Source organism: Raphanus sativus, chromosome 7, assembly GCF_000801105.2.
Source record: "Raphanus sativus cultivar WK10039 chromosome 7, ASM80110v3, whole genome shotgun sequence".
In the NCBI taxonomy this organism is placed as follows: Eukaryota; Viridiplantae; Streptophyta; class Magnoliopsida; order Brassicales; family Brassicaceae; genus Raphanus; species Raphanus sativus.
Window position 1 is genome coordinate 23,766,547 of NC_079517.1, and position 25,559 is coordinate 23,792,105.

The 25,559-nt window shown below is 40.3% G+C and overlaps 2 protein-coding genes and 1 long non-coding RNA gene across 16 annotated transcripts; 2 read left to right on the top strand and 1 right to left on the bottom strand.

The window, feature by feature from the left end:
* Positions 1 to 205: 205 nt before the first annotated feature.
* LOC130498111 (uncharacterized) lies at positions 206 to 1,078 on the top strand. The gene has a single exon (XM_056991472.1). The coding sequence runs from the start codon at positions 206 to 208 to the stop codon at positions 1,076 to 1,078; it is 873 nt and encodes a 290-aa protein (XP_056847452.1).
* Positions 1,079 to 11,135: 10,057 nt separating this feature from the next.
* LOC108817150 (uncharacterized) lies at positions 11,136 to 13,012 on the top strand. Of its 2 annotated transcripts, XM_018589765.2 has the most exons (3): positions 11,136 to 11,311; positions 11,402 to 11,847; positions 12,742 to 13,012. In XM_018589765.2, the coding sequence occupies exons 1-3, from the start codon at positions 11,200 to 11,202 to the stop codon at positions 12,871 to 12,873; spliced, it is 690 nt and encodes a 229-aa protein (XP_018445267.1). In that variant the 5' UTR covers positions 11,136 to 11,199; the 3' UTR covers positions 12,874 to 13,012. The 2 variants fall into 2 exon arrangements, with proteins under 2 accessions (XP_018445267.1, XP_018445266.1); XM_018589764.2 differs by having other exon boundaries at positions 11,138 to 11,847.
* A 91-nt stretch (positions 13,013 to 13,103) lies between these two features.
* On the bottom strand, positions 13,104 to 23,947 carry LOC108817151 (uncharacterized). 13 transcript variants are annotated; one of them, XR_008936577.1, is made up of 4 exons: positions 22,350 to 23,946; positions 18,607 to 19,515; positions 18,455 to 18,531; positions 13,104 to 15,462 (listed from the first exon to the last, which is right to left on the bottom strand). It is a non-coding gene; the product is annotated as an uncharacterized LOC108817151 (long non-coding RNA). The 13 variants fall into 13 exon arrangements; XR_008936569.1 differs by lacking the exon at positions 13,104 to 15,462 and adding an exon at positions 15,484 to 17,195 and having other exon boundaries at positions 18,455 to 19,515; positions 22,350 to 22,426; positions 22,502 to 23,947; XR_008936578.1 differs by lacking the exon at positions 13,104 to 15,462 and adding an exon at positions 15,484 to 17,195 and having other exon boundaries at positions 18,614 to 19,515.
* Between the last annotated feature and the right edge of the window lie 1,612 nt (positions 23,948 to 25,559).

The window sequence follows — 25,559 nt, forward strand, 5'->3', positions numbered from 1 at the left end:
AGTATGATCAGAAGTCATCAAAGCCTACCAGGAGTGACCGCGATGAGCCCTCTCAACCCAAGTTCGCTAAGGAGACTAGTAACCCGAACAGGGGCAGGTACCAACATCGACCTTTGCCTAGATCCGAAGGAATGATGGTGTCTACTTGGCCTGACATCTCCATCTTGCGATATCCAAACCGGAACTGATCGGTGTCCTACGACAAATGGGTCCTCAAGTCAAGTGGCCTCCTAAGATGAAGGCCGCAGAGGCTAATCGAAACCCCAAGCGATGGTACGAGTTCCATAATGACCATGGTCATACTACGGAGGATTGCATAGCCCTGGAGATGGAGGTCACTGAGCTCCTCAAGAAAGGTTACCTACTGGAGTTCCTCTCGGATAAAGCCAAGAACCTCCTAAATAAAGAAGGCCCCGGTCTCCCTATCGAGGCAGCTCCTGCATTGCCACCACAACAAGACCGAGTGATCCATGTCATCTCAGGCGGATCAGAGGTAAGCGGAATTAGCAGTGCCGCAGCCAAGAGAAGTACTCGCAACGCCAAGAACGGCCAAGAGGTCGAGGGTCCTAAGCGCTTGCTCCTCGGAACAGACGAGATCAGCTTCACTGCAAGGGAACAAGAGAGGGTCCTGGCTCCTCATCACGACGCTCTCGTCATTTCACTTCCCATAGTGAATTGCTTGGTCAAGCGAATACTAGTGGATAATGGGAGCTCCAGCAACATAATTTTCCATTCGGCCTTCGCCGACCTAGGGTTGGAACCTACATCTCTAAACAGAAAGGCGACTCCCCTTGTAGGCTTCAGTGGAGAAGTCAAACAAACCTTGGGAGAGGTCCTTCTTCCCGTGTACGCCGAAGGGGTAAACCAAGCCACGAAGTTCCTAGTCGTTGACTGCCCCTCATCATACAACGTCATATTGGGAAGGCCTTGGATCCACGACATGGGAGCAGTACCTTCAAATTTGCATCAGCTGGTCAAGTTCCCAACCCCTTGGGGCATCAAGGCGGTCAAGGGAGATCAAGAGAATGCTAGGTCCTGCTATCAGACTACCCTTAAGGGAAAGACTCAGGTCTTATAGCAATTACAGAAGAAGCTTCCGGCCCCAAACACCGAAGAGCCGGAAGTGGAAGGAATGGATGAGGTCCCACTCACGGAAGGGAACTCGAGCCGAAACTTAAAGATAGGCTCCAAGCTTCCGGAAGGCCTAAGAAGGAGATTGGTCGACTTCCTAAGATCCAACTCCGATTGCTTTGCCTGGTCTCATGTGGACATGCCTGGGATTGACGCCGATGTCATCATGCATCAACTCAAAGTGGATCCGATGCATCTTCCTGTCAGACAGAAGAGGAGGAAATTCGCTCCTGAAAGGGACGAGATAATCAACGAATAGGTCAAGAACCTACTAGATGTCGGATTCATACGAAAGGTGCAATACCGGAATGGCTAGCTAACGAAGTTGTTTCTAAGAAGAAGAATGGGAAGTGCAGAGTCTGTATCGATTTCACGGACCTTAATAAGTCCTGTCCTAAAGACCCCTTCCCTTTGCCTTACATCGACAAGCTAGTCGACGCAACTGCGGGTCATCAGCTGATGAGTTTCATGGATGCGTTCTCCGGATATAACCAGATCCTAATGCATCCTGATGACCAAGAAAAGACCTCATTCATGACCTCGAGGGGTATCTATTGTTACAAGGTTATGCCTTTCGAATTGAAGAACGCCGGCTCGACCTATCAAAGGCTTGTCAATATGATGTTCGCCGATCAGATAGGGCAGACCATGGAAGTCTACATTGACGACTTGTTGGTAAAGTCCCTGAACGCCGAGGACCATATCTCACACCTTCAACAAGCCTTCACCACTCTCAGGAGGTACAACTTGAAGCTAAACCCTTCAAAGTGCTCGTTCCGAGTAAGCTCTGGAAAGTTCCTAGGGTACATAGTCACCCACAGGGGCATTGAAGCAAACCCAGAGCAGGTAAGAGCGATCCAAGTGATACCATCCCCTTGCAACGTCAAGGAGGTGCAATGACTGACAGGAAGGATGGCCGTCTTGAGCAGGTTCATGTCCAGGTTATCCGATAAGTCGCATGCCTTCTTCGAAACCTTGAAGGACCCCAAGGACTTCCAATGGACCGAGAAATGTGAGCAAGCCCTATCTGATCTCAAGGCCTATCTCACTACTCCACCTCTCCTCTCAAAACCCTTGGAAGGTGAGGTCATGTTGCTTTTTTTGGCAGTATCAGAACATGCGGTCCGTGTGGTCCTAGTAAGGGAAGAAGGAAGGAAACAGCATCCTATCTACTACGTGAGCAAATCTTTACTAGACGCGGAGACCCGCTATAGTCACCTCGAGAAGCTGGCCCTTGCCTTAGTTAACGCTACTCGAAAGCTACGCCCCTACTTCCAGGCTCATCAAATCGTGGTGGTCACCTCCTTCCCCATCAAGGCAGTCCTTCATAAGCCGGAAGTGTCTGGACGACTAGCAAAATGGGCTATAGAGCTGGGGGAATACGGCCTGCAACAGCCATCAAATCGCAAGTCCTAGCAGATTTCGTAGCTGAATTCTCTCCTGCCATGCTTCCAGCCCTGGAACAAGAGGTAAAGCTTCATGATAGCGAAGGGGAGAGAGGCGAATGGACACTGTACGTTTATTGATCTAGTAACGTAAGGGGCGCAGGCGTGGGACTAGTCCTAACTTCCCCCACTGGGGAATCAGCTTCAAGGGCCGTACGTTGCAACTTCAAAGCAACGAACAACGAAGCTGAGTATGAAGCTCTAATAGCAGGGTTGACACTCGCCAAACAAATGGGGGTAGAAGACATCCAGGTCTTCAGCGATTCACAACTGATCATAAGCCAAGTCCAAGGAGATTATCAGGCGAATGATCCGAGTATGATCAGATACCTATCCGTGGCTAAGCGACTACTCGACAGGTTCCGTCATTATAAGCTGACCCATATCCCTAGGGAGCACAACTTCCAGGCTGACGCTCTAGCTAATCTAGGGTCCGCCCTAGAAACTACAAGTCATATGAGCATTCCACTACTGGTACTCCAATGGCCCGCGACCGAAAAGGAGACGGAGCCTGAAGAAGTATCTGTGGTAGACGAAGGAGAGACCTGGATGACGCCCATCATCAATTATCTAAGGTACGACACCTTGCCTGAAGATCGAGACGAAAGTCGGAAGATAAGGCGCCAAGCTGCAAGGTATTGCTTTTCTGAGGGGAAACTATACCGAAGATCCTTTTAAGGACCCTATCTACGATGTCTTACCCCTAGAGAAGCCGCCAGGATACTAGAAGAGCTTCATGAAGGAGAATGTGGTTCCCATTCTAGTGGTCGGAGCCTGGGCTTTGGGCTGGGGATATTGGTAAGCTCTTTCTCATTCTTCATTTTTTTGTTTTAGATAAGCGTTTTCTAAAAAATTATCTTTATCTGTTCAGTTCACTGGGAAGCTCTCCGATGTCGGATCAGCTTCGACGTCTATTGGCTTTTCTGAGGCGGGGGAGACGGACTGGCCGTCGTTTAGCAGAGAGCGGATTCAGACTTTGCTATTGCACCCTCTTGGCTCAGAGATGGATCCCATGATTGATGAGCTAATCGAATTGATTGGAGACGCTCATTCTCCCGATCGCAGAGAGGGGCATTCTTCCCCTGAACTTCCTCTCAGCTCGGACCCTTTCGCCGGACGTCTATCAAGGAGGTCGTCGTTTCGGACCGCAGGGGTCAATCTCGAGGAGATCGTCTTGGTGGATACTGCACCGACCTCATAGAGGTCTCCGGTGTCTTTGAGTTCTGATTCGCAGGAGGAATCGCCTTCGTAAATGGCAATCAAAAAGCGTTCTTTGGGACCGTTGCGACCTGCTTCGAGGAGGTCGAAGAAGCAGAACCTTGCACGAGATGGTGGCGATCCAATGTGCATTACTGATGACGATCCTGACGATATATCAGACAACACTAGGAATCAGGACACCAACTCGATGTTCTTTGCTTCCTCAGAGGAAAGGGAGGCTTATACCAAGGTCGCAGTGGCGAATGCAAAGGTTAGTCTGTCGAGAGAAAATATTTTCTTCTGTTTTCGAATAATCAGTCTGACCTTGGAATGTGGATACATTTTCCTTCAGGTCATGGAAGCGTGCAACGAGGAATTAGTGATGGGAAGTCGCGCGGAGACTTCTCGGTGGGACTCGGAGATCGAGAGCATCGGCTCGAATTTGAAGACGATTTCGGCGGAGCTCGAGATCGCCAAACGTGAGAATAAAGAAGACGCTGAGAAGATTGTGGCCATGACGGAGGACTTGGTGAGAATTTTCCACAAGAGGTCGGCTTTGGAGGCCGAGGTTGCCGCTCAACGGGCGAAGATGGCGGATCCCGAAGCTGGAAGGGATCGAGATGTCCGGAAGGTTCTTGTGCTTCTCATCGCGAAGGATTGCGGAGGTATATAGCCATTCTGAAGTCCTTGGAAGGGAGATGTGCTAGCAAGGAGAAAGAAACAGTGGCCAGGATTCAGCTTCAAGAGGTCGTCGCGAACATCGATATCCTGACCGAGATTAAAGAAGGAGGATTAGTCGTGGACGAAGAGCTCGGTCGCTTGAAGGATCTGGAGAAGGATTGCGGAGTCCTCATTGATTCCTTTCCCGTCTTGGATTGGAGTATTGCTGACCTCAATCTTTCAGAGATCTTGGAGGATTCTGATCGGGGGAAGCCTTCGGGTGTCGGGGGCAAAGCGAGTTCTTTGTCAGTTCTTTTATTTTCCTTGTTTTTAGTATTATTATATTATTATTATATTTTTCGTAATCAGATATTCACGAAGTCGTGAGAATTTTTTTACCCCTAGATTTTCTAGGGCTTTTAATTTGAACTGTTTAGATTTCGAAATATGCTTTGGTTATTCTATGTCTTCAAGATTTGTATCTATCTTTACCGTTAAGATACTTGTAGAGTCTCGGTCTTTATAAGACATTTATCTTAACTTAGGTTTTCTTGTTAAAGCAGCACCCTGAGATATCTTTTGGTTTTTGCATCGAAGAATCATGTCATCGAGAATATCAAATCCTCGTGATACGGATAAGGTGAGAAGCCGAGTTGGACACGTTGGTTCAGAATGTATTCGATCCGGAGATGTCAGTGAGGCTGTCACTGAAGTTCTTCGCGAGGAGACCCGAATTCCTCAGGTTCCACCTCGGCAAGATGGGAGGGTTCTTGGTAGCAAGGATCCAACTGTTCGTACGAAATCGAGCGGTCCGACTGGTTCGGAGGGGCATGATCGCCCTTCTAAGAAGGCGAAGACGAACGGCTCCGATCATCGTCCCGGTTCTCTTGGTGACATAATCGCGAAGCCATTTCATTGGCAATTCACTCAATCCAAGGGTTGTCCAATCACGAAGGATCCAGATAGCGTGGCCCATCTGGTAAGGCATTTTAATCCTGTCGGATGTCCGCTTCCTTCTCTACGAAACATGACTGAATGCGAGGTCTATGTCAAGATGGCCGTCGCTCATGCCAAGGTTAATTCGTTATCTTTCCGGTGCTTCTATTGAGTTCGTATAGAATTTTCATGACTCGCATGCCATGGAGGCTAACAATGAATTCATGGCGACCCTGGAGAAGCGTTTGGAGGATGTTCCCCGATCTGACGAGTTCCTCGAGGTCAAGAAGGTCGTCCGGGAACTGAAGCTAAGTTTGAAGATGTCTCAAGAGAGAGAGCGTGCCAACGCCGATCGACTGACTGCTGCATAGGAGTTGGAGAATCGAGCTACTTCCCTTGAAGCTCGTCTTCGCGTTGCTGATAACGAAAGAAATTCGGCCCTTGTACAAGTTTCGTTTCTTGAGTTGCAGACCGAATCTGGTTCTTGAAAGCATGCCGACGGCCTTCGCCGCACGGTGCATGAAGCTAAGAAGGTTTTGGCTGACGGCTATTTGGGCGTCCTGATCTCCTTAAAGGAGGAGTGGGAGAAGAAGAGAGCTACGGCCGATTGCGAGATCCAGCTCAGGGGGATTGTGGAAAAAATCGACCTCCTGAAGGAAATAATGGATAACAACATGCTGGCTTCTGGTGAAACCGCAGTGACTTCGAGCTAAGGAGATCAAACTCGGGGAGTTTGACGTGACTGCTATGTCGGCTGAAGGATTGGTTCTTCCTCGTGTTTCGGAGGATTACTTGCTAAGGGGGCTTTTGACATGAGCGAGTCGAAGCATATGGATGAATGCTTTGGAGACGGAGAGTTCGATGCTGGAGAGTAACTCTAGGAAATTTTTCCTTATTGTTTGCTCTCTGTATTTTTTATTTCTTTTATTATTGAATTTAATAAAGGAGGCGGGGCTTATTGCCTTGTTTTTTATTTCAAGGAAGGAGCTCTATTTTTTTTTTTTGGAGCATTTGATCGAACCGAGTTGATAATCTTTCGATGCCTGGTTGGCGTGGTAAGAGGTTTTTGCTAAAACTGATGTGCCGCGTTTCTGGCGGGACCAAAACGTACTCTAAAACTTGTTCAGGGCCTCAAATTTACATTTAGTCGTTAGAAAAGTAAGAGAATTACATCACAGTGAAGTTCATATTCAAAATACCAAATATTTGGAGAGGTTGTTCTTATTAAAAGTCTTTAATAAAATCAGATTCTAAAGTTGAAGACGACCGGGGCGATTCGGATCTTGACCCGATATAAGTTGCTTTTGTTGCTGTGAATGCTCTCTTCTTGACTTCGATGTTGGGTGGTGACTGAACTCGTGCCGTGAGCTGCCTACGTACCCTCGAAGAGGGATCAAGTCATAACGTAGTTCGATTATTTTCACTAGACCCAGGATCGTTTTGGCTTTTATTCGTGTACGGATGCTCGTACGACTCTGGTTGGATTTCCTTGAGGTGTCGATCCTGATTAGGGGTGTGGCTCGATCCTCTTGAAGCTTGCAAGGTAACATGTCCGGGAACTTTTCTGACTTTCGATGCCTTTCGAAGTTGGTAACTTCAGGAATTGATGGTAAGTCGATGGTACTGCCTTCATGCTGTATAGCCAGGGCCTTCCTAGGATGGTATTGAATGGAGCCGGGCGATCTATTACGATGAATTCTACGATCTTCCTCACATCTCCGGCGGTGGCTGCGAGCTCGATTGACCCTAGGGAGTAGGTCGTTTCTCCTGCAAATCCGATGAGTGGGGTTCATTCTTTCTTGTGTAGGGTTTTAGTAAATCCCATTCTTTTGAAAGCATCATAAAATTGGACGTCAGCCGAGCTGCCAGTGTCGATCATGATTCGTGAGAGCTCGCATCCGCTGACGTCGAGTCGTATGACGAGGGCGTCGTCATGAGGCTGATCTAGGTCTGCGGTTTCGTTTTCGTCAAATGTGATTTCATGATCTGGACCAGAAAGAGGTTCTCGGATTCCGAGAGGCTTTTCTGCCCTTCGCTGATGGGCTTTGATCAAATTTACGGAGTTGCAGAATTTCTATCCCCCATAAATAAAATTGATGCGTCGTATGATCTGATTGTTAACGGTAGGGAAGTACCATTTTTTTAAGTACTGGTAGATAGTGTCTTTACCCCCTAGACAGCTTGTGGTTGAGTGGGCGCATGCTGTCTTTTTTCTTATTCTTGAGTTTATGAGGTCTCGATTTTTCTAACTGTCCCCTGAATCTTTTGACTCTGTTTGCTTGCCTAGGTTCACTCGGTTGGTTTTCCGGTACGTATTCAAACTCGTCTTGATGTATGGAGATTTGGATAGTGATTATAATACTCCCATACGTCGCGTTCGTTGTCGTAGGTGGTGTATTGTATTGACATTGGTGCTTTGTGTTCAAAGAGATCATATCGACTCCTTTCTTAGGAGCAGGCAAGGGCGAGTTCGGTGACTCGTTTTTGGCTTCCCGGGATCTTATGTGAGAAGGTATTTTTGATTTTTTGACGCATTTCGGAGTCGATGGGGGTTCTTCTTCTTGAGAACTTTCATCTTCCTCTTTATTCTTCTCCTTCTCACGGAGTGCTGCTCGACATTCTTAGGTTAAGGGTCCCTTCCGCTTGTGGAAAGTGCAATATTTGTTCAGTTCGAAAGTCGACGACTTAATTTTTGAAGAGTTGTCTATGGCATAGGAATGCTGACCCTTGGTCTGTGGTTCTTTTGTTGTCTGGGTTTTTTGTCGGTGCCGTTCTTGGTTTCCAGGAATTCTTCTTTTAAATTAGCGACGTCCTTTTCGTAGTTTGCGAAGAACGACGCTCAGTGCAATGCATCATCTAACGAGACCGGGGCCCTGCTGTCATTTATTCCCTGAATTTGGAGGAAAACCATACGCCGTTCCTTAGGGCAGCGAGGGCTACTCCGTCGTTCAGGTTCGAGATCTTTGTTATGGTATTTTGTGTAGGGTCGTTTTAGTAACACTAGAAGACTTGAATTAAAGGAGAAGGAACGAGGCTAGAAGAGATGTATTACTGAGTGTATGATTCGGGACTACAACGTCTGGTGTATAAACCATAGTTCTGGTCGCCTAAACTCTAATCTCTTAACCTCTGAATGTTAATCCCTTATTTTAGGGTTTGGGCTCCCCTTTTATAGATGTAGATGTCGGCTAAAGTAGGGCGAACTCTTCCATAATCAGCAAATGGAAGTTTCCCATTAGATAGAAAACTTCTATTTTGCTCAAGGGTCGGTCCGATAGCATGGGTCGGTCCGATAGTAGGGGTAGGAACCTGGTTTTTTCTTATGTAAGGGTCCGGAAGCTAGGAACCTGCCCGGAAGCTGGAGAAAACTGGTGCCTGGATATTTTTCCCCAACAGTTTGCCCCTTATTCCTTAATTTCATCGTTGGAATCAAGGGATAACTTGTATTCATGGACCTTGTCTTGGTAGTTTCCTCCTATGCTAGAGCTAGGTTGCCTTAGGTACTTTTAGTTTCCAGGCTTGCTTTTAGGCTGGGGCTGTGCTGATGATTGAAATGGTCGAACAGGGTTCGGACCCTGATACCATGATTGAGCGGGTTCTTGGGCGTGACATGAAAAAACTAAATAAGGAAACCCTAGCCGTTTTATACGGAGATTTGGGTCGGCGTGTTTTCCTTGAAGAGATTTTTGGAAGTTTCTTCGAAAATTAAACACGGAGAATCTTCCCGATTTTCACCTTTTCCTTTTTCTTGGTGCATGTCCTTTTTTGTATACCCTTTTTCCATTTTCATGATTAATGGAAAATATTCCTCCATATATATATATATATATATATGATTGCTTCGATATCTTTAGGAAGCACAATCTGAATTGGAGCATCTTCCCTTGTTGACTCGACAAGATGAACGATCAATCTTTCCTAGGAACGCTCCCAGCTTCGCATGTTGGTGGTCATGCTAGGCCTCGAAGTCCTTTTAGTGACCCGTTTGCTTCTCCCATTATGTCTCCGGGGGTGACTTCGAAAACAGGTAGCGAGGATGCTCCAATGGCCCCTTTGCGACAACGTCGCTTTCGTTCCTTCGATGACAAGGACGAAGATGGTCCAAAGTCGGACATCAGAGCGGAGGATCTAATCAAGATTCACAAGAATTTTAAATGATACTTCTCTTTTAATAATATAGATTATAATCCAACAAATGGAAGAGAAGGTCGATCTGATGATAAAAAAAATATTTTACAACCAAAAAAAATACAAATGTTTTTATCCTTCTAAAAGATTAATTGTGCTAAGAAAGATGAAAGCGAGAGAGATTAAAACTAGAGATTTCACTCTAGAAGAATAGAGAAACTGCCATTTTTCATATAAATCTTTAAAATTTAGTTGACTTAGGAGTTTGATTGGATTGTGTGGAATAAAATTTGTGTGGGATAAAGTCTATTTGAGCAAATTTAGTTGAATTAGGAGTTTTATTCAACTTGAGCGTATTTCATAAAACCTCGATCGGTAAAAATAATGATAAAGCAGTAATAGTATGTTGTAGAAATAGTATGATACAGAAGATTGGTAGAGTAATAGCAGTATACAATTTTAAAATTGTCATACAAGTTAGTATATAATATATTTATTTTAAAAATAACATATAATAAATTATAATATATATTAAAATATAGTTGTTAAAAAAATAATGAATCTTATTTAATTATTTAAATTAAATTTTAAACACTAAATATTATTATTTTTATAAATCAAAAATTTATTAAAATTATAAAAATTAATTTTGGATATATAAATAATTACTGATATCATTAAATAAAATATATTAATTATATATAAATTATTATTATTTAATTATTGGTAGAACAATGAATGATTCATATATAATATTATCATTAAAAATAATAAGTAATATATAATTTATTTATTTCTAAATACTATAATATTTTTATTTTATTATATATAATATATAAATATATTATGTTATTAAAAATAATGAATGATGTGCAAGCCTCTTTGATCCGGTGGTTTGACTAAATATTCATTAATGCTTTTACACCTGGAGGTCTCGGGTTTGAAATACTAAATTATACATATTATAGAGAAACAGGTTATCTGAAATCTTCAGCTTGGTGTATGGCGTGCCATCGAATATGGATCTCATAGGACGGCTCAGAGTTGTGCAGTCAGGTATGTATTCTCATAGGGTGGTAGAATTGTCGGATGTAAAATCGTCTTTGTAATATTGATAATAATCGATTCAGACGTTAAAAAAAACAATGAATGATATGTGTAGTTATATAAATTATATTTTATTTTAGATATGGAATATTGTTTTTTAAAAATAATTAAAAATATTTAATCGCTAATTTTTTTTAAATATATAAATTTATTTTTTATTATAAATTTAGATTTTATATTATTAAATAAAATAAATAAATTATAAATTTTTACTTTTAAATTTTATATATTCTAACTATAAATGTTCTACTAACAACTACATATCAGAACATTAAACAAAAAAAATTTGGAAAACATTAGCATCTGAAAAATATTTACCGGAGAATAAAGAATGTTTATGCCGATCCTCTTCTAGTCAATCAAGCAAACAAGAACAGTTATTAATATTCTGCATCTCAGCCCACCGTAATGACTTACACCTCTCAATCCAGTACACACAGCAAACTTCTCTTGCCGATTTTATCCTTCTATCCAATTACACGACGCCATGTCAGCATCAACCAAGACCGAATGTTTCTCCGATCGATGATCTCTTTACACCTTTAGAGTTTTATTTCTGGTCCAAAGAAAACGAACGAACCCTAACTCTGACATGGAAGGAGAGCTTCAAGAAGACTGGGAAGTGGTGATCGAGAGGTCTGGAACTACTACTCAGGAGGGGGAGGATCCGAAGAGCTTGGAGGAGATTGAAGATGGCACGCAAGGTATGGTTACCTTCGATTACTTCTCTATCGAGAACTCAAACTGTGTTGATGCGATCGATGAAGATGTGTCTGTTCAATCGGGTAGTCCAGGCTGGATCGAACCTAGCTCCGACGCTCCCTATGGCCCTAAGCTTTTTAGCGAGTTATGGTCGGATTCCAGCAGCGATCGGCTCGATGATGATGTGAACAACGAGTTGGGTTTGGAGAAATCAGAGAAAGAGAAGCACTTGGAGAAAGATCAATATGGGTCTGAGGAAGGATTTGATACGGAGAGAGAAGAGGAATCGCCAGTTTCAGTAGTAAAAGGAAAGTCTGTTTCTATTGATTCATCTGGTGGTGGAGGAGAAGAAAGGGTATTTGTGTGGTGGAAGATTCCGATTGATGTTTTCAAGTATTGTGTTTTCAGAGTTAATCCTATCTGGTCTTTCTCCATGGCAGCAGCAGTGGTGGGGTTTGTTATGTTAGGGCGCAGATTGTATAATATGAAGAAGAGGAAGAGCTCTACCTTGCAGCTTAAGGTCTTCCTTAATGATAAGGTAACTCTTTCTGTTTGTTTTGATTGTTTATCTTCTTATAATCTGTCAAATTCCTAAGGCCGGTGTTCAGATGTTTTGTCTGTTTTTTGTTTAATTAGATTTTGGTTTACTAAAATTTATTATTGATTTGATGGGGAAACTCTTTGCGGTTGTTGGTTGAGTTACAACCATTTGTTTTGTTTTGTTACTTCAAGTTTGCTCTTTGTTAAGTAGTTTAAATAAAACAAGCTAGTGACCCATTGTCATAGTTTTCACCAACAGCAATTTGTTCCCTGACTCTACTTCAAAATGTTGATGAAGAAAGTGTTTTGTAACCCTTCGTTAGCTCTTTGATATAGAACCGGTTGAGTTCTTGATAAATCCTATTGGACTGGATAATCAAAAGTGTAGTTGGTGATAGATTAATTAGATAATCTTTCAAAAGCCACCTGAGTGATCCATTTCTCTGTGGTTACATTTTCTTTTGCATGTTCTCTTGTTAGTTGAAAGTTCTTTAGACTAGTTCTTACTTGTAACATTTTCCTGTTTTTGTTGTCGGAGATGGAAGTTATCCTATAGTTTCGGATTTTACATATTATATCGATGAAAACGGGGATAAAAGGTGTGTTAAACCAGCAATGATAGGCTTACCCGGTCTTGAGGTATTACAAACCATCAATAAGAACCTAAATTTCAGTCCTGCTGCTTACCATTGCAAATAATATGGCGGATCATATGTGTCATGTGTCTTTTGCTGCTGACTTTCATGTACTTTCCTGAGCTTACTACTCATCCTTTTACTTATGAAATAAAAAAGAGAACTCGGGAGTATTTCAGAACAAAAATTGGAATATTTTATCCACACCATCTGATTCTTCTTCTTTTGTGTTTCTTTTGAATGAATTTGTTTCTCAGAAGGTGGCGAATCATGCTGCTCGGTTGAATGAAGCAGCAATCTCATTAGTGAAACGTGTGCCCATAATCAGGCCAGCACTCCCATCATCGGTGGTGGGTATGAACCAGTGGCCTATGATGAGTTTAAGGTGAAATATAATGCATATATATGCAAGATAAATGATTGATGTGGTTGGCATGTATCATATGATTGTGTTATATGACAAGTCTCAGAATGGTACAAAATATGCTTGTAAGTTTTTACTGTGTGTGTATATAAATACTTTTACTTGTTTGATGTACAAATTGGATGGAACGACAGTGCAGGTTTTATGGTTGCGAAAATGTGATGAACGGTAAAGATATAACTACAAAATAATATTTTCTGAAAGACATGGTGTATGTAGGGGTGGGTATATCGGTTTAGTTTCTGGTTTGGTTTGGTTTGGTTTGGTTTGGTTTGATTAACTTGGGTTTTATAAAACTAAATCCAATTAAAACCAAAGTAGCTTTGGTTTGGGTTTAATTGGGGTTTGTTTAGTTGGGTCTGGTCTTGTTTGGTTTGGTTTTGTTTAGTTCGGTTTGATTTTGATTTAGTTCGGTTTATTTTATTATAGTTTAGTTTGGTCCTGTGTAGTTTAGATTTGCGAACTATAAAAAATAGAGTGAGAATTTAATCTTTATTAGATAAAAAAATCCATTACTAAAAGTTAAAAAAAAAACAACGTATCCAAAAACTAAAAATACCAAACAAGAACTTTGTACATAATTTTACCTTTAGACAATGAATATTGGAAAAGAACGGGATGAAATGGTTACGATTTAGATGCTTATAGTTTTTAGGTTTTGTTTTGGGCATAATCTTTAGATATTAGGTTTAGAAAATATATAATAGTATTATTTTTTTTAAAATATATGGAACTTAAGAAAAAGTAAAAACAAAACTTTAACTAACATTTACGAATATATTGGGTTATTGGTTTAGTTGGGTTCGGTTCGGTTTAATTCGATTTAAACCAAACCAAACCAAACCATTCGGGTTGAGTAAAACATGAACTAATTGGATTATATAAAGAGCACGGTTTGGATTGGATCGGTTTAACCTTGGTCGGGTCAGGTCAGTTCGGTTCAGTTTGAGTTTTTTTGCCACCCCTTAAGTGTTTTTTTTTGTCGACTAGATTACAGACTCATGTGGACTCTATAAATCCTTTTAAGTGTATGTGTAAATATACTAAGCTTTAAATAAACACATTATTTACAGTCTCTCACGAATCCAAATTTGATGAGCTTTTCAAAAACAAACTTTTTCTTTACATTTTTGTGGGTATCCAAATTAAAATTCCTAAACATAACTAAATCTTCATATATCATTACCACATAACATATTAACAATGATTAAACGTTATTGATTGATTTTAAAAAGAAAATAGTGACATGAAACACAACTTGGTATGGCTTCAAAAATAATTATGATACTAGATTTTGATATGCGCGGCCGTGCAAATGTATCTATCTATTTATATATAATTGGGTTTTCTTTCCTGTGGAGCTGCCACCTCAGCAGACAGGTCAGAAAATCGACTCCTTTACTTTCGACACGTGTCCCAAAATAATAAAACTCAGCGTTTCATTTAATCTTCAGTTTGTTGGGTTTTGTTATCATCGGCTTTATTATGTAGACTTCGTTTATTATTTTGCTTTGTTTCAGTCAATAGGCCAAGCCCATATAGAAATTTCAACAGCTTTTTCTCTGCAACCATACCTAAAGTTTAATCGTCTATTCGTCTTCATCGACTATCTTCGTTATGGTTCTTTTTTTTTTTTGGTAAAAGTCATCTATGGTTCTTCTCGAGACGGATCCATCACCATTAAAAACTATCGTCATTAATGGAGTTTCTTGCAGTTGTGTGAGAAAAAACTGCCTGAGGAACGACTATATCGATCTTCATTCACGTCTGTTCGCCTTACATTCTTTTCCATCACAACGTTATGAATTCATCCATTCATCGTCATCAAGAACCATCTTTATTCCTTTGACTGACAACAAGCACAATTAATCATTCATTGCTTCTAATTCTCTCCCAGGTGTTTATTCACCTATATAAAGGTTCGTCCTCATCTCATGAACATCATCCTCTCAATTCCAAAGAAATACTTATTTTTCAGTTTTATCACTAACTCATCCGATCATCTCCCTGATTTGCAAGCCGCTGTTTTTCCACCGTCGAGGTGCCACTGCTCAGATTTTGGAAGCTCAAAACTTTAAACGTGGCGGAGAGCTGATGGGTAAATATGTTTCTCATCGATGCTAAGGTAATTTTTCTCACAAAACTCATTATCATCTTCGTTTCAATCTAAATCATAATTGTCAAACTGTTGTCAAAATCTTAACTGAACATCTTAGGTATTCATTTTTGAATCCGTTTTGTTACTTATGCATTATTTTTACATGTTAATTTCACATGGTATCGGTGAAATATAACAGCCCCGTATACAAATAATGAGAACAGTATTTCTTCGCATATTAGCAGATTTGGATTACACTGACTGATTTGTTCCAGCAACGGTCACACAGAAATTCGTTTTTCCTAACAGGTCCGTGTAAGATAAAGAACAAAGAGATTTTTCGTTTGGCTGACCACAGTTTCACCATTTGCGTCACTCACAAGTCGGTCCTCTCCGAGCTTGAAGATAACAGCCTCGCCATTGACTCACAGAGGTTTGGTGTAATACCCCGATTTTCTAAAATAATATAATAAATAATAATCTCATAAAAGTCTCCATTTATTACTTCCCAAAAGTCAAATTCAACACCATAATCCAATAATAGCATAAATAAAATAAATCCCGGAAAATATCGATAAAAGCATAAAACCGAAGTCTGAAAATAAGAATAAAACTCCCAAAGCACCAATCTGAAAGCAATCACTCCTACTCGGCTACCTCACCTGAAAGGGGGAAAATGAGGGTGAGTAACAGGGGAGTCACTCAGTGAGGTATGGGATGCTAATCCACAAACCACTGACTTAAGTAAATAGAACTCCCGCTATGGAAGTTTAGCTCTAACATGAACAAGTAAGACGCCTAAAGCATCACACACAACAAACACTGCGCTGATAGTGCATAGATATACCACACACCCCGCATCTCCGCATACGGATATACATACGTGGCGTCGCTAGTAAGTACAGTCTGTCTCTGTACCCCCGCCCTCGATCTCTGCGTCAGATGCAAACGTCTCTGCACCACGCACCACACAAATTGCGTCGCTAGCCCAGACGTCTCTGAGCCCCCGCTCCTCCACAGTGGCGTCGCTAGTCCAGGCATCCCTGAACCCCCGCCCTCGCACATAGTCCCTACTCATAACTATGTATATACATATATATATTTATCATTTCTCATCATCACACAATCCAATCAATGGTTGAATCCGCTAGACCCCTAATTCACTACAAGAAAAGTTTATTATAGCTACGAAATTAGTTGTGGCTATTACTAAAATTTTGTGGCTATTTAACGGGTAGCTACAACTAGCCACAAAAAAAATTCGTGTATTATAAGCTTGTTGCTATCGTTTAATTGTAGCTATTCGTAGTCGCTCTTCTACGACATAGCCACAACACTATTTCGTAGATAATTTCCACAGATAGCAAGAAACTGCGTTTGTAGCTATAATAGTCACAGTTAGCCACAAACTTGGTCGTGACCAACCTATACATTTTAATAAAAATAATAATTTTTATAAATCAACAAAATAGTTAAATAAATTACAAAAAAAGTTGTAATTAAATTTGTGTTTTATTTATAGATTAATGTAAAAATACAGGGTTATATATATTACTACTCCATCTCCATTATCACTTCCTCGATCTCCACTCTCGTTACCAATAAATAATGAATAATAAACAATATTGATTTAAAATTGTATTTTCATTTACAGATTAAATTTGATTACCAAACTAAAAGTTGGTTAACAAATTAAACCAATTTATAATCTGGTTTACAAAATCTAAACCTAAAACTTAACCAAAATAATAACCAAAACCTATTGAAAAAAAACCTAATTTTAAACCGGTTTGCTCTCTTGAGCCGTCAAGGGTCGTCTGGCTGCTGGTGCTTTGGCCATCACAAGCAAGAAGCTGAGAGCGACGGTTTCTACATCTTGAGCAGCCACGACCTTACCGGAGGCAAAGAGAAGACACGACTTGGAATGAAGCTGAGGTGGCATTTTCTGGAGCTTGAGCAGAGAAGGAGATCTGGAGATGCTGGTGGAGCCGCAGAGAAGACTGACTTCCAACAAAACCGAAGGCGCAGAGTTGACGAAGACAGTGATTCTGAACCATAGCCCTTGAGTAAACTAAGATGGTGATTTCGAAGCCGCAGAGCCGCATAGGAGATGGATTCGAGCAGATATTCTTGGGGCGTTTTTGTAGGTTCGAAGTGAGAGGCGAGACGGATTGGAGTGTGATTGAAATCTGAAAGTGGATATTGGATTTGGAGGAAGAGAATAGAGATGATGATACTTGATACATATGAGGAAGAAGGTTAAAAAAAAAGATTGAGATCTGAGACGTAAATGAAGAAACACATATGAGAAGAGGAGAAAATAATAAATGGAAAAGATGGGAAACATATGGACCATTGGATTAGTTTAGATCAATGGTATAAGATTGCAATCCATGTCTTGCTCTTTTAGCCAATGAGAAATTAGGAGAGATTAAAAAACTCAATATCTTTTACTGCAATCTACGTCTAACTCTTTTAGCCAATGAGAAAATAGAAGAGATTAAAGTCAATATTTTTTCTCTTATTAATCCGATGGTTTATATGTTTTTATCCCTTTCCATTTATTATATCCTCTTTTCATATGTGTTCAGTGTTCTTTCCTTTAAATTTCAGATTTCAAACATATATGGACCAATATTAAACACTATATTTTAGGTTTTCACTATATTTTAGTTTATTGTTTATAATCGAAATTCAGTAACTACAAGTTTTTAAGTTTAGTGGTTGGACCTATGGTCTAATTAGAAATTATTCTATTTGTAAATTTTTATTTAAAGTAGTGTAAAATTAGGTTTGGGTTTAGAATATGATTTAGGGTTTGGGATTCTTGATATGGTGTGGGTTAAATTTAGAGTTTGGAGTTATAGCTTAATCATTTTTATAAATTTATAACTTTTTATAAAAGTTAGACCTTAGTTTTTAGCTATATTATAAATAGGTGTTTAATATTTAAAAAATCTATGGTTTAAAATTTAGATTTTATAATTGAAGATTAAAATTAGGTTGATGGTAAGTTTTAGGGATTATGTTTTCTCTAAATAGCGACAAATTATGTTGTGGCTATGTATTTCTACAACTGTTTTGTGGCTAATAGTGGATTTATATTTCTGCAAACTATTATGTGGTTAATCGTGACTATTTTTCTTCAAACAGCCACAATATAAACTTTGTAGATATTTAGCTACGAAAATCCACAAAATAGCTACAAATTATGGAGTTTGAAAAATTGTGGCTGTTTTGTAGATATTTGTGGCTAAAAGACAGCCATAAAAAAAAATTGTGGCTAATTTGTAGTTATTCACAGTTTTTCTTGTAGTGATTCCGGTTTGCAATAAATAAACTAACTACCAAACAAGGACTCAAGGAGACACATTTCATGTTTCGAAGTCTAAACCTATCATAGAAAGAATTCTATACTGGTACGGAATTTATGGAGTAAGACCCTCACCTTTGCCACGGATTCTGAAGAAACCTGAGAAAACATATATAGACCTTGACGGCTCTAAACCAGCAACTTCGGAATCTCTGAAAATAAATGAATATAATAATTCTGCCAGAACTGAACCATAGATAAAACAGGTGAATATCACGATAACGGACCGCTAACTTTTCAATCCGTCCGGTCGGAATGTAGTCCTAGATGTCCTCTGTCCGTAGCCACTGAGTTTACTCCGATCGGACACCATTTGATTAACCAAAATGGCTTCACACCTAGGCTAGTCACGAACGCAGACTGCACCAACACCTCTCACAAAAACATGCATAATTCTCAGAAACTAACTCGAAATTACGATCCGCTTGTTGGAGATGGTAGATAAAAGAATAAACTACTTACTTACAAATTTCCAGATTGAAAGCTTTCGTTTAGGTCGACCGTTTCGCCTTTACTCTGAGACTGGTCGGAACTGTATCTGCATCGCTATAGCTTAAACTTATCCTTGGCCAAGAAGCAATGTCCATAACTTTTGCTATACAACTCCGATCTCGATTCCGTTTGCTGCTACAGATTCCTGGAAACGAGATCTATCCAAAGAGCCATGTTTCGAAGGCTAAAGTTCTCTGGATCGATCTAGGATCCTCCCACAAAACCACTCCTTAGCCATGGGTCCAATGTTGCAAGTGAACATGGTGAAGATATGTGGCAGCTCGCCTTAGCTTCAATCACTACAATACCAGTTGGTGACATCTTAGACAGTGACGGTGGATCTCCGGTGTGACAAGCAAATAAAGTGACATCCCGGCGGTGGCTCTATGGTGTTGGGCGGTGGTGATCAGCACCGGACGTGTCGTTACGCAGTGGCTCCGTGTATGTGCGTTGCTTCTCCACATCAAAGCTTCTCGGATCCGATGCAAGGTGACCATAAGGGAGAGGCGTTGGATATTTGACAGCTTCGGCATGCCTCACCGCTCCGTTAATGATGCTCCATTGTCGGTGTGATGAAGCTTCTCTCATATCAGCGCACTAGAGGTCGTTTTGTGGTGACGGCACAAACGTACTCCCCACAAGCCCTAAATGAAGACGGCTAGGTTAACATGACGAAGAAGATGCATACAGCTTATATATCGCTTTGGTTTTGGTATTATTTGGTTTACTCCAATTAAATAATCAAACCAATTTTAATACCGGTTTACGTGAACCGGGTTGTTACATTTGGCTTCCATTGTTTTGAAGATTTCGAAAAGAACTATAGACTAAGAGGAGATCTCTGTGATATATATATATATACTAACTTATATCCTATTATTACTCCAGAAATTGATTACTATTTTAGAAAGGGTTAAAAATGATAGTCACAGTCCTAATCTTTTCCATTTATGTTTCAGCTGTAGTCGGTCATATTAAGGTCATCAATGGCGAGCCTCTCAACAAACCCCCCGGTTCTTGACAGCTTCGATGGATCAAACATACGAAGCGTCTTGGTCAACCTACAACCTAAAGAGTAAGCTCATACAATAAGTTTATTTTAAATTTGTATTTGTGGGATCAGGCTGTGACGAGTTCAACACAAGTCCACAAATCTCCTGTCCTTTTGGTCACAACCGTCAACCCTCAACTTATTGGTGGTTTAACCGTGTACCCCTTCTTTACATTTTTGTGGGTATCCAAATTAAAATTCCTAAACATAACTAAATCTTCATATATCATTACCACATAACATATTAACAATGATTAAACGTTATTGATTGATTTTAAAAAGAAAATAGTGACATGAAACACAACTTGGTATGCCTTTAAAAATAATTATGATACTAGATTTTGATCTGCGCGGCCGTGCAAATGTATCTATCTATTTATATATAATTGGGTTTTCTTTCCTGTGGAGCTGCCACCTCAGCAGACAGGTCAGAAAATCGACTCCTTTACTTTCGACACGTGTCCCAAAATAATAAAACTCAGCGTTTCATTTAATCTTCAGTTTGTTGGGTTTTGTTATCATCGGCTTTATTATGTAGACTTCGTTTATTATTTTGCTTTGTTTCAGTCAATAGGCCAGCTCATATAGAAATTTCAACAGCTTTTTCTCTGCAACCATACCTAAAGTTTAATCGTCTATTCGTCTTCAACGACTATCTTCGTTATGGTTCTTTTTTTTTTTTGGTAAAAGTCATCTATGGTTCTTCTCGAGACGGATCCATCACCATTAAAAACTATCGTCATTAATGGAGTTTCTTGCAGTTGTGTGAGAAAAAACTGCCTGAGGAACGACTATATCGATCTTCATTCACGTCTGTTCGCCTTACATTCTTTTCCATCACAACGTTATGAATTCATCCATTCATCGTCATCAAGAACCATCTTTATTCCTTTGACTGACAACAAGCACAATTAATCATTCATTGCTTCTAATTCTCTCCCAGGTGTTTATTCACCTATATAAAGGTTCGTCCTCATCTCATGAACATCATCCTCTCAATTCCAAAGAAATACTTATTTTTCAGTTTTATCACTAACTCATCCGATCATCTCCCTGATTTGCAAGCCGCTGTTTTTCCACCGTCGAGGTGCCACTGCTCAGATTTTGGAAGCTCAAAACTTTAAACGTGGCGGAGAGCTGATGGGTAAATATGTTTCTCATCGATGCTAAGGTAATTTTTCTCACAAAACTCATTATCATCTTCGTTTCAATCTAAATCATAATTGTCAAACTGTTGTCAAAATCTTAACTGAACATCTTAGGTATTCATTTTTGAATCCGTTTTGTTACTTATGCATTATTTTTACATGTTAATTTCACATGGTATCGGTGAAATATAACAGCCCCGTATACAAATAATGAGAACAGTATTTCTTCGCATATTAGCAGATTTGGATTACACTGACTGATTTGTTCCAGCAACGGTCACACAGAAATTCGTTTTTCCTAACAGGTCCGTGTAAGATAAAGAACAAAGAGATTTTTCGTTTGGCTGACCACAGTTTCACCATTTGCGTCACTCACAAGTCGGTCCTCTCCGAGCTTGAAGATAACAGCCTCGCCATTGACCCACAGAGGTTTGGTGTAATATCCCGATTTTCTAAAATAATATAATAAATAATAATCTCATAAAAGTCTCCATTTATTACTTCCCAAAAGTCAAATTCAACACCATAATCCAATAATAGCATAAATAAAATAAATCCCGGAAAATATCGATAAAAGCATAAAACCGAAGTCTGAAAATAAGAATAAAACTCCCAAAGCACCAATCTGAAAGCAATCACTCCTACTCGGCTACCTCACCTGAAAGGGGGAAAATGAGGGTGAGTAATAGGGGAGTCACTCAGTGAGGTATGGGATGCTAATCCACAAACCACTGACTTAAGTAAATAGAACTCCCGCTATGGAAGTTTAGCTCTAACATGAACAAGTAAGACGCCTAAAGCATCACACACAACAAACACTGCGCTGATAGTGCATAGATATACCACACACCCCGCATCTCCGCATACGGATATACATACGTGGCGTCGCTAGTACAGTCTGTCTCTGTACCCCCGCCCTCGATCTCTGCGTCAGATGCAAACGTCTCTGCACCACGCACCACACAAATTGCGTCGCTAGCCCAGACGTCTCTGAGCCCCCGCTCCTCCACAGTGGCGTCGCTAGTCCAGGCATCCCTGAACCCCCGCCCTCGCACATAGTCCCTACTCATAACTATGTATATACATATATATATTTATCATTTCTCATCATCACACAATCCAATCAATGGTTGAATCCGCTAGACCCCTAATTCCGGTTTGCAATAAATAAACTAACTACCAAACAAGGACTCAAGGAGACACATTTCATGTTTCGAAGTCTAAACCTATCATAGAAAGAATTCTATACTGGTACGGAATTTATGGAGTAGACCCTCACCTTTGCCACGGATTCTGAAGAAACCTGAGAAAACATATATAGACCTTGACGGCTCTAAACCAGCAACTTCGGAATCTCTGAAAATAAATGAATATAATAATTCTGCCAGAACTGAACCATAGATAAAACAGGTGAATATCACGATAACGGACCGCTAACTTTTCAATCCGTCCGGTCGGAATGTATTCCTAGATGTCCTCTGTCCGTAGCCACTGAGTTTACTCCGATCGGACACCATTTGATTAACCAAAATGGCTTCACACCTAGGCTAGTCACGAACGCAGACTGCACCAACACCTCTCACGAAAACATGCATAATTCTCAGAAACTAACTCGAAATTACGATCCGCTTGTTGGAGATGGTAGATAAAAGAATAAACTACTTACTTACAAATTTCCAGATTGAAAGCTTTCGTTTAGGTCGACCGTTTCGCCTTTACTCTGAGACTGGTCGGAACTGTATCTGCATCGCTATAGCTTAAACTTATCCTTGGCCAAGAAGCAATGTCCATAACTTTTGCTATACAATTCCGATCTCGATTCCGTTTGCTGCTACAGATTCCTGGAAACGAGATCTATCCAAAGAGCCATGTTTCGAAGGCTAAAGTTCTCTGGATCGATCTAGGATCCTCCCACAAAACCACTCCTTAGCCATGGGTCCAATGTTGCAAGTGAACATGGTGAAGATATGTGGCAGCTCGCCTTAGCTTCAATCACTACAATACCAGTTGGTGACATCTTAGACAGTGACGGTGGATCTCCGGTGTGACAAGCAAATAAAGTGACATCCCGGCGGTGGCTCTATGGTGTTGGGCGGTGGTGATCAGCACCGGACGTGTCGTTACGCAGTGGCTCCGTGTATGTGCGTTGCTTCTCCACATCAAAGCTTCTCGGATCCGATGCAAGGTGACCATAAGGGAGAGGCGTTGGATATTTGACAGCTTCGGCATGCCTCACCGCTCCGTTAATGATGCTCCATTGTCGGTGTGATGAAGCTTCTCTCATATCAGCGCACTAGAGGTCGTTTTGTGGTGACGGCACAAACGTACTCCCCACAAGCCCTAAATGAAGACGGCTAGGTTAACATGACGAAGAAGATGCATACAGCTTATATATCGCTTTGGTTTTGGTATTATTTGGTTTACTCCAATTAAATAATCAAACCAATTTTAATACCGGTTTACGTGAACCGGGTTGTTACATTTGGCTTCCATTGTTTTGAAGATTTCGAAAAGAACTATAGACTAAGAGGAGATCTCTGTGATATATATATATATACTAACTTATATCCTATTATTACTCCAGAAATTGATTACTATTTTAGAAAGGGTTAAAAATGATAGTCACAGTCCTAATCTTTTCCATTTATGTTTCAGCTGTAGTCGGTCATATTAAGGTCATCAATGGCGAGCCTCTCAACAAACCCCCCGGTTCTTGACAGCTTCGATGGATCAAACATACGAAGCGTCTTGGTCAACCTACAACCTAAAGAGTAAGCTCATACAATAAGTTTATTTTAAATTTGTATTTGTGGGATCAGGCTGTGACGAGTTCAACACAAGTCCACAAATCTCCTGTCCTTTTGGTCACAACCGTCAACCTCAACTTATTGGTGGTTTAACCGTGTACCCCTTTTCCACATGACTAGCATATTTCTCCTACATGATTTTAGTCTTTCTTATTAGTTAGTTATCACATAACTGCCTTTATTTTTTTTTGTAGAGTTTGTCGATCTTTCTTCTTTAGCAATGAAACATGTCCGCATTTATATTACAAGTATTTAGTCATTAGACTGGTGTTAGAGTTTTGTTCATATAATCATAAACGGCTTACAGGATAAGAAAATTTTCTCATATATTTCATTCTGCATACACCTAACAAGATTCCATTTTTAAAAGACACGGCCCTTAACGTGTCAGACTTCACAAGGTTGAGTTACTTAATGTTGGTGAGATATTTGCCTTTTTCAAACAGGAAATATACCAGGTACTATCACACTGCAAAAGTTCACAAAGCTCCACCTTTGTTAATGTGCCTCATATGCGGCAACGACGCTGCCACCGGAGTTACTAAGTAATGTACTCGACACTCGCCGCTCTCCGTCTATTTCCTGTTTAAATATTTTCCTTAATAATCACAGGTTCCGTCTGGAAATATCCGTCCATATGACAATGGGGAGAAGTCAACTTTTGTTCGTCCTGGTGATGCTGGTACTGAGCTTACGGAAGATAAGCATCTGACCTAATGGATAACTACTTGGAGGTACCTTATTTTAGTCTCACTCATCAACTCTCTTGCAAATGAATCTCACGATCAGCTTGATGCCATGAAAATGGAGATATGGATGACAACAAGAAGTCCCTTCTCCACAAATTTAGGGTCAAAGTTTCAGATTACAATTTCACAGCCAAGCGCCAGACCCTGACAGTCTCTAAATTTGTTTGCCCTGCAGTCATCCCAGCTCTCACGCCAACAGTGGACACTCCAACAAACGTAGCTAACATCAGCCATGAAAAGCCTGCGACAAGTAAAATGATCAACTCTTTTGTCGATACAAACAGCTTGGCAGGGTCTTCTGGTGAGGCAAGTGCAACAAGCAAGGACAGTGACGATAACATGGAAGCCAAACGTTGTAGGCATACCACCTAAAATCTCCCATGGTCGAAGTACCTACTCATGCGTCATAGCCCCGTTGAGCCCTTAAATCATCTTTTGCTTTGATTATTTTTACCTTTTTAAAATTTTCCTTTCGCCTTCCCCCATTGATTCTACTTGGCCTTCGTCTTAGAAAAGACTTTGTATAATTAAATGTTGACGTTTTTAAAAAATAATCCATATGTCGACTTAGTTAGACAAAGTGACAAACCGTCTCAACTCATAACTGACTAAAATTAAAGTTCAATTACAGCATTGCATAAAACGTCTAAACATAAATTCTATGTTCTAAAGTCTAAACTAGAGTGTTCCGTATGTTAATCAAGCAATTGAAGCAAATGTCATAGTAACGGCTTGGGAACACGTGAGGTTCCGTATGTAAGATAGGTTTCGAAGTGAAGTATTATTGATAGCGTAGAAAGTTATTTATACAAGCTATACAAAATCTTTGATAAGATCGTATCTATATAGATAAGTACAAGACTTAGAGATAATTATCTCTGATCATTATCTACTACTCTAATACGCCCCTTCAAGATGGACGAATCGAAGACA